At 35.7% G+C, this 15640-nt stretch overlaps 1 protein-coding gene across 3 annotated transcripts in view; it reads right to left on the bottom strand.

The window, feature by feature from the left end:
* The window catches only part of KRIT1 (KRIT1, ankyrin repeat containing), a 22713-nt gene extending 7432 nt beyond the window's left edge, over positions 1-15281 (bottom strand). The window contains exons 1-13 of one of the 3 annotated variants that reach the window (XM_017729282.1): positions 14943-15281; positions 13894-14015; positions 13454-13613; positions 12309-12401; positions 11241-11370; positions 8929-9172; positions 8527-8642; positions 7952-8095; positions 6723-6879; positions 6330-6437; positions 4529-4685; positions 2273-2424; positions 1501-1667 (exon numbers count right to left, since the gene is read on the bottom strand). In XM_017729282.1, coding sequence (XP_017584771.1) covers positions 1501-1667; positions 2273-2424; positions 4529-4685; positions 6330-6437; positions 6723-6879; positions 7952-8095; positions 8527-8642; positions 8929-9172; positions 11241-11370; positions 12309-12401; positions 13454-13613; positions 13894-13995 — 1730 coding nt within the window. In that variant the 5' untranslated portion in view covers positions 13996-14015; positions 14943-15281. Of the gene's footprint in view, positions 1-1500; positions 1668-2272; positions 2425-4528; positions 4686-6329; positions 6438-6722; positions 6880-7951; positions 8096-8526; positions 8643-8928; positions 9173-11240; positions 11371-12308; positions 12402-13453; positions 13614-13893; positions 14016-14766 lie in introns of all 3 variants that reach the window. The other 2 variants (XM_017729280.1, XM_017729281.1) reach the window with 2 other exon arrangements.
* Positions 15282-15640: the final 359 nt, after the last annotated feature.

Below are 15640 nucleotides of genomic sequence, written 5' to 3' on the forward strand. Positions count from 1 at the left end.
AGGGTTGTCTTTGAACATTGTCAGTGGGAGAAGGGAGGAAGGTGGGAGGAGGAGGAGATCTGAAGGTGTGGTATGATTTTTTTTTCTTCTTTTAGGTCTGTTAATAAACTTCTTTATATTCTTTCAAGTTTGCTGCCTGCTTTGCATTTCTCCTAATTCTTATCTCACAGAAGGTAAACAGTAATGAGTATTTTAGACCAAACCACTACACTAAATTGGTGTTTCCGCCCGGGACAAACCGAACCCGCTACAACTGTATTTGGCAGTAACAGCATATATGATCTACAAGCAAAAGCCCTGCACAGGACCATGCATCAGATCTTTAAGGTCAAGGATACTCTCATACAAACAACAGCCTGGATATATTTTTGGCATTACCACTCTTCCAATAAACATTTATGTCAACTACAAAAAAAAAAAAATATCAAAAACTCTTCATCTATATGAAGAACAATGTGAATATGGATGGAGAGCATGCCCAAATGGCTTTTTATCTAGCCCAAACTATCTTTGCAGGTAGTCCTGTCTGTAGAGCCAAACACTTCCATGGAGCAGGATGAACTTTGAACCACAGTACTGATATGCCTCAGTGTGGAGAGGAACATCACCCTGCAGCTGCTGGGAGTCAGCAGGGAGTAGTTTCATACAAAACTGAGCTGCACTGAACTGCACACTCGTGTGGGTGGGCAGTCCCACTTAAACCCCGTTCTCCTTATGCTCCATCTACCGGCTGTGTAACTGCAAAACAATACACAAAAAAACCGCCAAGCCAAGACAGCTCACTTGACACTGTGAGTAAGAGAAGCTGAAAAGCATAGCAGCATTCCAGAATAGCACAGCTGCTGTTCCATGAATGAAGTGAGGTGGAGATGGCAGGGGGCGAAGGTGCACACAGTAGAGAACTGGAATCTTCATGGGCTCAGATACTTCTGTAGAAGCGTACGTGGGAAGAACAAGCCATCCCAAAATAGCTAAGCTACTGTTGTGCTGGCATGCAGAGAGAAGGGGAGAGAAAAATACCATCTGGCTGAGCCCTACTAGTGCTATGCTTTTGACCAATTTAGTACAGCAGTTCTCCTACAGATGACAGAAACTATATTGCTACATGGTCTGTCCAAAGAAGGAAAGTCAATCCCAGACACTGGTCTAACCGCCACAGTAAGATGTTTCTTCAGCATTGCTCAAAGCCTCAGTCCCTGTCAGAATCCTTCAAGTGAATACTGTTGTTCATTGTGGTATTACTGTATCTCAGGTCCGATTTTACACACTCCAGAACCTCCATCCCTCTAAGACTGTAATAATTAAGATTAATACATTTTCACACACGATGTCTGACTTCTATTAATGCTGCAAGGGTTACATGATTACCCTGAACTACAGCTCAGTGATGGAGAAAACCAACAAATGTATCATACTTAAAGACTGAGAGTTCCATAGTAAGTGCTATCTAAAAATACTTAATCTAACCCAGAATTTTAAGTTTTAAACACAAATACTTACTTTAGAAAGCCCTGTTTATGTTTCTTGCTCTCATAATTTCCATAGACTATTTGCAGAAGCAGACTTGCCAGTGTAATCAGCTTTGCATCAGGTGATGTATAAAAACCTTTCAGTAAATTATATCTGGCCTCATCAAAAAGTATAAGAATAGCCAACGGATCCTCAATCTGTTAAAAAGATGTAAATAATATTATTTCTTTGTAAAAAGGAAAATGAGCTTAGAAACTATAAATACAATTTCTCACTGATTCAGAGACAGAAGACAAAGGTCTGATCCTGACTGAACTGTACATTTTAGTGGTACTTTGTAATAGAAAAAATGACATATTTTCATTAACAACACTTACTTCAACACTTCACTGATCTAATACACAAATGAAAGGCAACTAGCACACCATGCCCAATCAAAAAGTTCCCAGAAATACTGATATCTGTGGATTTTTCCCCCATGAATTCATTTTGAATAATATGTTTGAATAATCCCATTGAAATCGACCAATTGAATAACTGAAAAACAACAGCACAAGGAAGAAAATCAGGCAGGTTGTTTTTTGCTGTATGACAGACAGAGACTGACACACAGAGACATTGGATAAACCCAGCTGAGAGGGTGAGAAAGAGAGAGAGAACAAAGAGATGGCAGGAAGGCACAGAAAAGGAGATGTCAGGTTTAAATAAGTTTGGAAATTACTACAGTTACTATACACACTGAGCGTTGACCGTCAAAGTGTTCTGAGTCTGACCATGATTTCATCCACTTCCAAGTGCTGACCTTTTTTTCTATTTCCAGTGGAAGTCTCACATCCCTTCTCAGGAAAAGCTGTGAAGTTTCCCTTTGAGGATCCAAGTTTGTCAATTCAGTGAATATTTCAGGCCAGTCTCGAATATGCTGCAAAGGCTTGTGATATGGCTTCAGCTGGAGACCTGAAAAATAACAGGGTTTGTTTCTAAATACACAAACGGAATAACCCCATATACACACACACATAACATAAATGATTAAATGCTGCACCAAACCTAGAGTATCTGAAATTGAGGACTCATTACCAGACATTTTCCCTATGTTTTCTAAACTGCTATATAGAAAAGGTTTTGAAAATATGGATTTATTGACAAAACTCTTAGCATCAATTCACTAAATGTAATAGTGTTGAAACTTCATTATTTTCAGTTTCTCAGGAGTGAAGCGGTATTTAAAAATTTATTGGAGTACCAAGACTGACCTTAAAAACACAATAATAAAGCATGAGAGACTGTTGTCTCTATTATTACAGCAGAAATACAAAGTCCAATGATCTTATTTCTGACACAAAAATACACATACAACTTATCTTATAAATGTATTTCAGTTTTTTGTACATACATAAAAACCATAAACTTTTCAGAACATTCTTCTTTTTAATCTGTAAATGTCTTGATTCTAAACAGGCTAAAGTCAATCATTGTTTCATGTTCTCTTGTGTATATGAGAGCTGAGAAATTAATACAGAGCTTTCAACTACAGTCCTACTACGTACTACAGTCTGTACCTTTGGCTCACTCACTCACTCTGCCTGTCCTTGGATAATTGCTTAGCTTTTTCTAGGAGTGAGGTTCTAGGAGGCTGTATCTGCCTCATCCTCACTGCTCTGGCTTTCACACTGTGGCATTTCACATTACATGAAAACCTTAAATAGATATGTTCACTGAGAACAATCTGTTCATTTAACTTATCCATTTCACATTCTAACACAGAAAAGCATCATGTGTCCTACAAGCAGGAATCTCACAGTCCTTACAGCTGAACACAAACTGTAACATACTTCATAATGAAACTTGTCCACCAGTTGTTTGAAGCCATAAATCAGGATCTCATTTTCAAATCTAGGCTAAATACCTAGAGAATTACTCACTTTTACACAACCAATGTATCAGTGAGCTCTTCCCCTCAAATGCAAGGGTAATACCTCAATGATTCTATGAAAACATCACATACGTATTTAGAAAAGGCGAACACAGCAAGACTTTAACCCTCAAACACTTCCTTTTCTTCACATTAACATCTATGTTTAGTTGAGGGTTACAGCAGTCATGTGGCAATACAGCAAAGTAAAAAGGCAAATGGCATGAGTCCGGAAGAAAAAGATTAAAGAAGAATGAACAAAACATTTCCTGCAACATTTAGAGCTATTTTTTTAAAAAAAAGTAACAATGCCACTGGAGTGGAGCATTGGCAACAGTAAATAAAGTTTTAAATGCAAGACTTCTGTGTTAATGACACAGTCAACACAGTATCCTACCAGACCTCAATTGAGCTTTGTTATCCACAATGTGTCCCATAGCTATCATCTTGCAGCAGTACTGCTGACCACATTATCTGAAAAAACCCAACTGCTCTCGTTGACTCTTTTCGGCTTCTATTTATCTTTTGCTATATATCTCAAATAAAAATTATAATATCTTTTTTATTTAGACCAGAAATACAAAAAAATACCGCAAATATAAACATGACATTTTACATCAGAATTTTCTCCCATCAAATATATCTGAAAACTTGTTTATCAAAAATTATTTTGGTGTAAAAGACAGGAAAAATCATATTAATAAAGGACCTAATGAAAAAACATTAATCATCTTACTTTAATTAGTAGTTTTAAAAAGACTAAACATGGTAAAAACAACTACATGCATCCAAATTCAGATACTCTGGGAAGAAAAATACATATAAAACCAGGATAAGCTACTAGTAAGGCCTATGATAGCCAAGGTGCCCTGTAACAGAAAGGCAACCTGGAACAGCCTCATCTTCCTGGATGAAATACATGATAGGTACCAGAGTGATACAGCCAGACCTACTGAGGGTATCCAAAGTAAAAGTTAAAACAGAGAAGCTCTCCACGGCTCTGAAAGCAGTTTGGAGACATCAGGCTGTAAAGCCTGTCAGAGAGCATGTTTCCTACTCTCCTAAGACAGCATTACTTTTTCCTAAAGGCAAGCAGAAATAAACTATTATAAACCCTCAACTATAACCATTGTCCTTTTTACTTACTGAGGTTCTCAGAACAGATCCAGATAGTGAAGTACTGCTGAGTTTCTTGAGACAAGCGCATGCCCTCCATTATTTGCTGGACAGTTGTGTTGTTTCCGTGTTTCAGCTCGACAGAGCGATACGACCCATCCATACGATAAATCCGTGCCTTTTCATACTACAGAAAAATGGGAACATATTAAACAAACAATTTGTTAAAATCCTTTCTGTTGGTGCTTCTAGAGAGGAAAGCAGTTTTACCATAATTCAACAACATCTATAATGTTGGGAAAAAGAACACTGCACAACTCCTGCATTTTTATTATTTACCAAATCTGCTTGTTTTGCGTCCTGTGCAAGTTCTTATACTGTGCAGTTTACAACAGTAACTCCAAGAAAGATCTTGCTGGTATTTTGAGGACTTCTGTTGAACTCAAAGGCAAGTAGGTATTTAAAACCTCTCCAAGGGATCTGGGCTCAGCTGCCTATGCATATCCCAAAATGTTCACCTTGCTATTACTGGCAGGTTATGAATTTTTCCCCTCTGTACTAAAAAGACTTGTTTTTAGAGGGAAGCACCACTCTTTACTCAGAACCCACTACAAAAAGAATATAATCTCACTAAATCTTACAGTGCTCCTGTAGTACAATCTAAATAAATCTATTAAATAATAAATCATTTCCCCCTTCAGAACCCCCATAGCTTTCACTGAATTGCATGTGAGCCCACAGTATGCCTTCTGAAAGAAATACATAAACATAAATCAGGTGCTTAGAGCACATGTACACAAGTCATAAATCAATAAAATGTTCTGTTTTCATTTCTGTAACAGGTTAGATGTTTCAGCTGCTTGAATAAAAACATTTCAGGAATTTGTTATTTCCCTTCCTCAAATCTACTAAGTCATCAAGAATGAAGTTCCTAAAAACTTTTGGAAAAAAAAGATGGATGCCTTGGACAACTGACTAAAAATGTGGTCTATTTTTGTTGCAGTAGTTACTATCATTCCTACTGTAGTAATCTATAAGGGGAGTTTATTTATTGTATTGATTAAGTAGTAATAAATAACAACATAGTATCATGCACTACACTCTGAAATCTACTTAAAACGTGTGCATTAGTCTTTAGAGCCATTAGACACACACACCTTCATGTGATCTACTGCATAATAGGATCCCTAAAATCAAGGTCAGTTCCTTTCTTAATTATTTTGGAAGATTATTCATGCAGACTGAAATGAAGAAAATTTAAAACATCTTGAAAAACTGACAGGTTTAGTACCACCTACTTACAGAAATACAGGTTGCATCTGAAGTCAAAGAAAAAAAACAAGTGGGTTTATATCATTTGTCTAATTTTAAATCTACTTCAGGATGAGAGGAATTGCATTGTAAATTTTGTTTCCTATCTTGGCTAAATCTCCTCTGGCTGCCAAGGAAGCATACACTGACTAACTGATGAAAAGCCTATTTCATAGAAGCCTACATTTAAGCAGCTGAATGCTCCTGTTTATCAACATATAAGATGACAATGCATAAAGAAAGCTGATGGTCGCATGATAAAAAATGGACATAAAATCAGTAGCTGATGTGATGCTCCTACAAATAAATTGGAGTATCATGTTTACATGTCTTACATGTACTTCTGAGCCATGAAACAGAACAAAAACATTTAAAGAGACAAAATGTCAGTTTGCCAATATTTACACTAATTTCAATGTGCTGCAATTTCCAGTAACAGCTAAAAGCGACCCTAGCTCTTCTACAAGACTAAGTGCAAATTAAATATAAACTTTACACAATTTAGAAAAGAAACTCATACAGGTTTATTTATGGCTTCCTTCAGTAGTTTTGCAGCTTCTTCCCACTCATTTTGTTTGTTCTCTTCACAGACATTCAGTGGAGATCTTCCTTGTTGATCAGTAATGTGCTACAAACATAAAGAGAAACACTGATTCTACACTGATTTTGCTGCAGACAGGTAAACATTTAACACATTTTTGAGATAATTAAATTCCTTGGTACCAGAGTTCAAACATTTAATTGGTACACAATGGGAAAAGTAGAGGTAAGGAAAAATATTTAACAATTTTTTAGTAATCCCTTAACAAGATAGTTGTGTTTATACATTGTGATCCGGACACAAAAATACTTCTCATGCACAAGCTAGAAACTGTTGCTAGAACTGCTATTTCTATATACAAACAGAACTTACTCTGTCAATTTCAGGATGATTTAGTAGAATTTGTACTATTTCAGCATGCCCACCTCCAGCGGCAAAATGAAGAGGAGAGCTAAGTTGACCATTCAAAAGATTTGGATTGCATTTCCCTTTCTCCAACAGCATTCGAGTGGCTTCAACTTTTCCATACCTGCAGATGTGTTTAAGTCAGAACAGACACAGCAAATATAAAATAATTTTTTGCAGCTAGCTCTAATTATGAAAAAGTGGTTTTTTCCACACCAAAGAATTTTTAGCTTTCACATTACACCAGACACAATGGAACATAACTAAGCTTGTAGAAATTAATATCAGTTCTACACTTCTTTGGTAATCACTGGTCTAGTAACCATTGATTGGATTCCTTACAGACAAAGTGAACCTTGCTTTAAACTAGCTAAGTTTGGGTAGTTGTAGCAATTCAGTCATGGCAGAACAGAATCCAGCTTTGTCCGGAAAAAATAATCAGTGTGAGAATCAGAGTTCAGCTTCTGATTGTCATGCAGATGGATCCTGAGATTCTTAATGCCCACGCTTATAACTGGTAACTCTTGTGTATACTTGTGTTATAAAGTATTTACAAACTTTCTGACAAACACTAAAAAGCAAGTAAGATCGTGGGTTTTTTATAACCTAGCTTGATTTCCATGTTATTCATATCATCAGACATACTGACCATTATATATACAAAAAACTAACTTCCATAAAGATAAAACAAAAGCATTTTTATGACTGAGGAAAGCTTTCAAGCAGTTACAGATTAAGTCAGAGTTATAGTCAGACACGCTGTAATTTTACAGACCTCTGTAAATCACCCAGTCCAGCTTCCCACTCAGAGCTTGACCAGCACCAAAACATGCTCAGCTCAGCTACTGCTGTGCTGTAAAACTGCTCACAGGCTTTAGCCAATGAAGACTCTGAAAGTTACCAGGCTAAAGTAGACCCAGTGCCTCCCATAGGAATTAGAATAAATATCAGGAGCGATACAAGAGGCAATAGGTAAGTGATGACATGATCTCCACAACTGGTCTCCCCCATTCAAATTAAAATTATCTCAAAACCTTCAGAAGATTAACACTAACATATATTATAATCAAAGCATAAAAAATCTAGAGGGGTTTTTTTATTTCTTCTTTTTGAGGCTGATAAATTCCATAAATGATAGTGGTAAAGAATCATGACAGCTAGAATGCACTTGATTGGCAAAACTATCCTTGACTCACCAGCATGCATAATGGATTGGTGCCCAGTGGTCACTATCCAACTGATTAACAGAAAACTTTTTATCCAGAAGGTGGCTTAGTAAATCAGAGTCACCTTCACAAGCACTGCGGTGAAGAGGGAAATCATCTACCCACTGGTGCTCCCTATGAATTAAAAGGGGAAACAGGAAAAACACCATTCAGAAATATTACAATTGTTGAGAACATCAACTTTTTAAAAATTACTAACATAGCACTAACCATAGATCTACATGAAGACTAAAAGAGAAGTTCATGCAGCTAAAATGTGCCAGTACTCATACAAATAGTTTTTTTGTCATGCAGTAATCAAGCCACAGCTGTATTTACTACAATAAGAAATGCTTCTCTAATTTTTAAAATTTACACCTTTCTTGATTCATCCTTTAACTGTTGTGTTTCAATACTTAAGAGGCTTCAAATAGAATTTCATTTAAAATATGTATTTATCCAGAGAAGCCTAAAGTAATAGGAATCTCATTCTAAGTCTACCAAGCGCTACTGTAATAAAACAAAACAAAATTATCCGATAATTAAAAAGGAATGTAACATAATACTTGTCCTCTGTGACACTGCTCATGCTACGTTGCCACTTTTCTCTTTTAGGAATCTGAATCTTTGAATAGTCTGGGGCTCCAAGGCCAAAGTATGGATTTATTACCACCTTGTCAACCTGTGAAGACATAATTTAAACACAACTGAAAAAATATCTTACTGAGATTTGGCTACACAATCCCCCGTCCAGGTTGGGTATTCTCTTGAAACCAAAGTTAGAATTGGTAACATTTTATAAGGAAAGAGAGTTATGATCAAATATGAGGATTTGAAAAACTAGTGCACACTTACTGCTAAATAAACAACTCTGATGTGAGCACACACTCATATCAAATAAATGAGTGAACTTTAAAATGAAAATGTATTCATGTTTCACAAATATAAAATGAAAATATAGTTCTTACCCTATTGGTGTACTGAAGGTCAGATCCAAACAAAGGATTATAGATACACATATCTGCTTTCTCCAATGCCAGCATTTTACTCTTTATTTCCAGGGCAGTATAACCCATGTGTAACGAGCTCTCTGTTTGACCAGGTTCTATAGCATAGGCAGGGTTTATCACATTTGTTTTAATTCTCTCAAGAGGAGATGGTCTGAATAAAGCTGGGATGGAGTGAGACTGGGTGTGCCGTTCATCCAACCACCTGCAGGAGAGAATGGGCAAGTAACTAATTTTCAGGTAGAAAAGGATTATTTTGTTCATGCCATTTTTTTCTTTGATTAAGGATTGCATATATGATAATCCCACATTTGAAATAAAAAAAAGAATTATAAGGTGGACAGCCAATTTTATAAGACTAAATTCCTCCCTGAATGTGAAATTTGTTAACCACACTCAGTTAAACAGTCGTATTTGCTCAATTTCCTGTCTCAAACTCTCAAAGAAAAGGAAATCATACACTAAGAGTAACACTGGTTATAACCAAAAAACCACACCAACATGTCACCATTTCATGTATTTTATTAATATTACTACTCTGAACAAATTTTGGAACTTAAAGCAGTTTTTTTAAGGGTGAGTTTCAATATCTGTACTGACTTAAGCCTTCCAACTCACATGTTTCATTAGGGAAAGACAGGAGAAGGCAAAAAACCAGAAGGTCCAGTTTCCAAACTGCTAAGTCTCTTTCACATAGGCTACCACCTGCCTTTTTAGAAAGCTGTGCTGACATTTATTCTCTTCTCAGTGCACTGCTACTGACAGTATTGAAGAGCTTTAGAGCTCTCTTATTCTGTGCTACTGAGGGAAGTCAGTACTGTACACCTGCTGCATTTTTTCCTCAGGACAAGTTGTTCATCTCAAGTTTTGAACAAATACATTTTTACCAAATTGTTAAATTGTTTAAGTGTTAAATTAAGTGGTGCATTAAAGTTCTGAAGCCAGGATTGTATTTAGGTTTCTGCACATGCTTTCTCACAACCTTGAGGTAAAAATGTGCTTTGCTGAAATACAATAAATTCTGTTTAGTGATTGAGCCTGGACGTAGAGAAGAAAGAGAAGTACATCCTTTGGACATCCACTGACAGACCACTTGAATCTTGTCTGTCCCAGAAACATACGTATGGATGGCAGAAGGTAACCTGCAGTTCAGTGCATATGCTTAGGCCTATTTTTAAGTCCTAGGTCCAAGCTGTAATGTCCTGCAAAAGCGGCATTCCCTTCACTTACTCATGGTCCTGGCAGAAAGAACAGTAAAATCATAGTCATTGTGCTATAAACACCTTCTAATGTATTTTCAGGCATTTTCTCTAAAGATTTGGTAGATAAATTAGTTATGGCAGTTTGAATCTTTGAGAAGTATTGTTTCAGATTATGTACATAGAGAACAAAAAATATAAACTATTTTCTATTATACCTCCAAGGCTTCCTGTGAGGCTTGAAACACTTCTAAGCAGAACTTAGAGCCTGAAGGCATTCAGTAAGCAGCAAATAAATGTAACTGCTATGATGGTATATATGGAAATACTACAACTCTATTAATAAACTGTAAAAACTCTACACACAGAACCTTTTAGGTAATAGCCTGTAACATGATTTTTTACATTAGCTAGAAGTTTCAGCTAACTTTATTACTGCAAGTAAGTTCATACATAAGTGTGTCTGGTATTTCTAGGTTAAGGGTACTTTAAAAAAAAAAAAAAAAAAGAAAAAAAACCACCAAAACAATAAAAACCCTGAAAACCCTGTTCATGTACTCAAATTTCAAAATACTATAAATCTGGCTTAAACAACTAATCACCTTTCTGAAAGTTAACTCCCTACTGCAAATAAATTTGTGTGTCGGGGTAAGATGCACTCCCCTTCTACAGGGAGATTTAATTTAAATGCAAATCTTAATGGTATACAATTACAGGATATTTTTACTACACTCTGGCAAATGCTCTTACAGATGACAATTATGTCATTTACAGAAGATTAAATATTATGATTTTACAAAACATTCACTGTGAGCATGAACTTCCAAAATGCTACTTGATTTAGATAAACACACCACTCTTGAGTTTGCAAAAAAGACTTTTAGAAATATGTTGTCAAGGTTTCAATTTCTGATAAACGTGAAGAAAATACCATGACGATTTCCTTCTTAACCACAAGAATGCTATAAAAATATGCACTACATTGACAAATTATCTTTTTTATATACATTTATATTTTGATATAAAATATCAAACTTTTCATTTTAATGTATTTTTACTGATGGTGTCTCTTACTTATCCAAGGCAATTAACATTTTTGCAGTAAGCGTAGCAAAATGTGTGCTGGATTCACTGCAGACTCTCATGATGTCTTGTAAACAGTAGAACACAGGGCATCCGGGACTGTATGTATATTTTGTATTATCTAAAAAGGAAACATACTCTGAAGACACATCAGTGAGAAGAATCTTACTTTCCCTTCTACATCTTTTGTAGTTATGCATCCCTAATTAAGACTATCCTCTAACTTTAGACTAGAGTGACTTAATTTTCTCCAAATAATAATTGATAGCAATTGCATACAATCCTTACATAGCAATTCACAATCCAACAGGTTAGCCTTAAAACCCCTAAGTATTCTGTCACTATTCCTCAAATGAGGAAATGAGGAATAAATGTTAAATGCATACTGTTACCAGAAAAAAAGGAAGATGACCCAGGACTAGGAGGGGTATGTATTGTTACTGTTAACTCCACAATGGTATCTATTTGATAGTTTTTAGCAAGTCCTATAACTAAGGCAAAAATGAAGAAGTTTCCCCAACAGCACACAGACACTTTACTTCAATATTTTTAAAAATACTTTCCTGACAAGTAATTTACTTTGCTTTCTAAAGACTTTATTTACTGTTTAGAGACTTACTAAGCATTCTGAATAGAGAACATTAACCAGAGTAGCATGTCTTACAGTTGCATTCAGCAAATTCTACACAAGTTAAGGCCTGTGTTTTGAAATATAACCAAGGGCACAAATACTGCTTAAACCAGAAGTGTGTTATTGTTACAAAAACAAAGGCAATACATTAAACCAAAGGTCTCTTCCTTGATTTTAAGTAACTTCTTCAAAGTTTAAAATATGCAGTGAGTTTTGCCCCTGACTGCAACTTTTAATGTTTAAATACAGAAAAATCCATATATATTAAAATATATTGTATAAATGTATCATATACATATAATTATACATATATTCATATATCAACGAGACAGCTATATACAACTTAAACACATCATATAAAAAAATAAACCCTCAAGTGAACCTCTGTTAAAATGGGTGCAGCTTTCGCAAATCATGCTCAATGTTACCTTTCACAACAGTTGGAACAATGTAAAGAGATGCCTCTTGGCCTGCCTTCTCTCCATCTAGAGGAAACTTCTTCATTAACACTACACGCTTTCCTAGCACAGTATTTAAAAACAAAAAACAAACCACAAAACAATTAATTAGTCATTGAAACAAAGAAAACAATCCAGAGTTGGCCATGTGAAAGCTTACCAGACTCAATCTTCCTAATTTCTAGGAAAAAAACATAATCTAAAACAAGCGAAGAAAATATAAATACATATGAAAAACTAAAGAACATAAATGTATATATACCCATTAACATGAAAAAATGACATGACTGTAGTCCTTTTTAACTTTTGTGACCTCAGCTGCATATTTTAGCAGTGTACAAACTGAGCTGGGCATGTTAATGCTTGGGCCATCTGAGTGAGTCAAATTAAAACTCTCCAAACTATGTAAGGAACAGAGTTTTTGCTTTTACAAGGTATTCCTCCATGTGTATTAATTCTGTTATTCTCTGCATAACAAGCTTTGTTAAGTCCACTCAGCTGCAGTTATTGCCACCTGCAACATTTTACCCCGTAAACAACAGAGATGAAGTACACAGCAAAGTGTCCTTCAGTCATTATACCAATCTGGAAATGTAATAGGGAGGCTAAAACAAATTTGTCAGCACAAGTGTGAGGTTCTTTGCTAGATCAGCTATGTAACAAGGCAAAAAAAAAAGGTACTCATCAAATTCCATCTCTAAGTGATACAGTTATGCCAGAAATACTTTCATACAGATACTGTCTTCTGAACAACTGACTTTAGAATCTATCAGTTCTCTAGCTCAAGTCAAGTTTTAGCTGAAGTTATGGATACAAAAGCCACTTTGATCTGGTTTACTGGAAGTTTAGGTATAAATCTAAACTTGAGGGGAAGAAGCAGCACAAAGATTCATTTATTAAAAATCTTTTAGTAAGCATTTTATATTGGATGGTAAAGAGAAACAAAGGTAAATTAAAGGTTTTAGCTGCACAGTTGGCTCAGTTTTTTTTGATGAACCTCAAAACATATCTTTTTTTTTAATACTAATTTCATGCTTGTGCACAACCTTGCCATGCCAATTAAAAAACCATTTTTATGGTGCTATCAACAGTATATTAGATTAAAATGTTTTTACCTTTAATACCCTGATTGGCTGGTGAAATTGGTTTGGTGGCTTCTAGTACATAATCCAGGATGCTCTGGGTTATCTCAGTGCCTCCTTGAAGTTTAGTTTCCAGCAAAACTTTCTTTCTTTTTTTCTTTTGGCCTTCAATGGGAACTTCAAGCAGCAAAATCTTTCAAACAATAATGAGACCAAAGGAGTTTAAGTACAGCCGAAAACAGCACAGAACTTTAAAAAAATACTATTATTATTATTTATTATGCTACTGTAAAAGTAGTAACAAAATTCAAGTACTAAATGTTGAGGAGCAGGATGGTGAAGTCAGAATGACCTCTGTAGCAGGTTAAAGAGTAAAAAACAAGGCTACATTCTCTTCTGTTATATTATTACATATTTACTATGTTATTTAAAAAGCCAAACAACTAAGACATAAAGAAAAGAAATAGTTTTACTTCATAGGATTTAGCTCGATATTCCCGAGAATTGAGGCTAGCAGTATTTTTTGGACGAATCACAGCAACATATGCATCTCCAATGTTTTCCGGGTTTCCCATCTCTCCTTCTTACTTTATCACTGGAAATAATGAATAAACAGGAAGAAGAGGTTCAGGTGAAAAAAACATCCAACAGCACAGTAAACTTCAGGATGCAGTGCTCATATCCACTGATGCTTTGCATTATTCATTTATTGTTCTTTAGCTGGAGAAATGCCAACGGCTGATATAATTCTGCTTCCTTTTCATGAAAGGGGAAAATAGCACATCATATAGATTTGATACAAATAAGCTTGTTCTCTAACCCAACTTTAAAATAAAAGCAATGTATTTTTTTTCCACTTTGTAACTGTCTTCCCCATTTTGCAAGCCAGACAAAAGGCCAAAGAAATTTAAAACTCTGGAAAAGATATGAAATTGAAAAAGAAAGCCATTTCAAAGTGACAAGCACTGTAATTTATAAAACATGCTGTAACAGGTACTGCACTTCTATGAATTCCACATGGATTTCAAGAAAATACCCGATTTTCATCTCCCCCCTGCAAAGTAGAACACAGTCTTGCCTACAGCCAAGTAACAAAGCTGATAAAAATAAACTATAATATGGATTAATTTACTTAGTTTTATTTCAGTGGGGCTGCAAACTGATGCACAATTCATTCAAACAGAGCTTCTGAAAGGAATATATCTTTAGTTTCTGAAAAAAGTGGATAGAGGCTTTTAGATTTAAGAAAAAGCTTTGCTCGCCCTTCTGTTTAAACCAAGGTGACAATTCCTGTAATCACAAAATTGTATGGAAATTATATGGAAAACTTCCTAAAGCTAAATTACTTCATATATCAGCTTCCAGAAAGAAGGTTATGTCTGACCATTTCCACCTTCCAGCTGATCATTTTCTTCATCTGCAAATGAACACTCTTTATCATTCCATAGCATCAGTAAGCACATGATTTTTGCAGATTAATTCCTCCACAGATTTTAAATGTTAGTGTTTCTAGCTTCTCCACCTCTTCTAGAAGAAACAGAGGTCTTCAGATTCCTATGCCCTTAGTCCAGTATTTTTCCTGGGATCAAGACTACCTGAAAAGATATTGAAAAAAACCTCAACATAAATAACAGCATGGACATTTTCACCATCAGTTAAGATAAATACAGTTAGAGGATTTAATGATGGTATGTGAACAGCAAAATATCTGAAGAGAAACAGCTAATGATTTACATTACGGTAGCATCTAGAAACATTAAATAGGCAACATGCTGACTTAGGAGAACTCATACTTTAGGACATTAAGAATTTTAAGAGGAAAAAGGAACAACCATCCCTTATGCACAGCTGGGAAAGGCCTGCTAAACATTACTGCAACTAATGCTTTTTCTTAGCCGTGAGCAAAAATGGCCAGAGACTGTTTATGCTGAATTATTTTTCACTCTTCAAAATCAACCTGAGTGACAAAAAGAGTTTGGGTCAGACCACCCTCTGATCCCTTAGTATTGGCTGCACTAAATCCAGTGCAGAATGACCATGTCTGTGAAACCGACAGCGCTGAGACTTGCAATGTGACTCCAGAAAACAAAAACTGAGGGCGAAGAAGGGTGGGGCTGTAAGGACGTGACAATAAACACCATCAGCTTCAGAAGACACCACCACGAACTGATTCTGACCAAACCCAGGCGCTAACACCGCGGCCCCATTCCAAAGGCTACC

Source organism: Corvus brachyrhynchos, unplaced genomic scaffold, assembly GCF_000691975.1.
Source record: "Corvus brachyrhynchos isolate BGI_N302 unplaced genomic scaffold, ASM69197v1 scaffold142, whole genome shotgun sequence".
NCBI classification, from domain to species: domain Eukaryota; kingdom Metazoa; phylum Chordata; class Aves; order Passeriformes; family Corvidae; genus Corvus; species Corvus brachyrhynchos.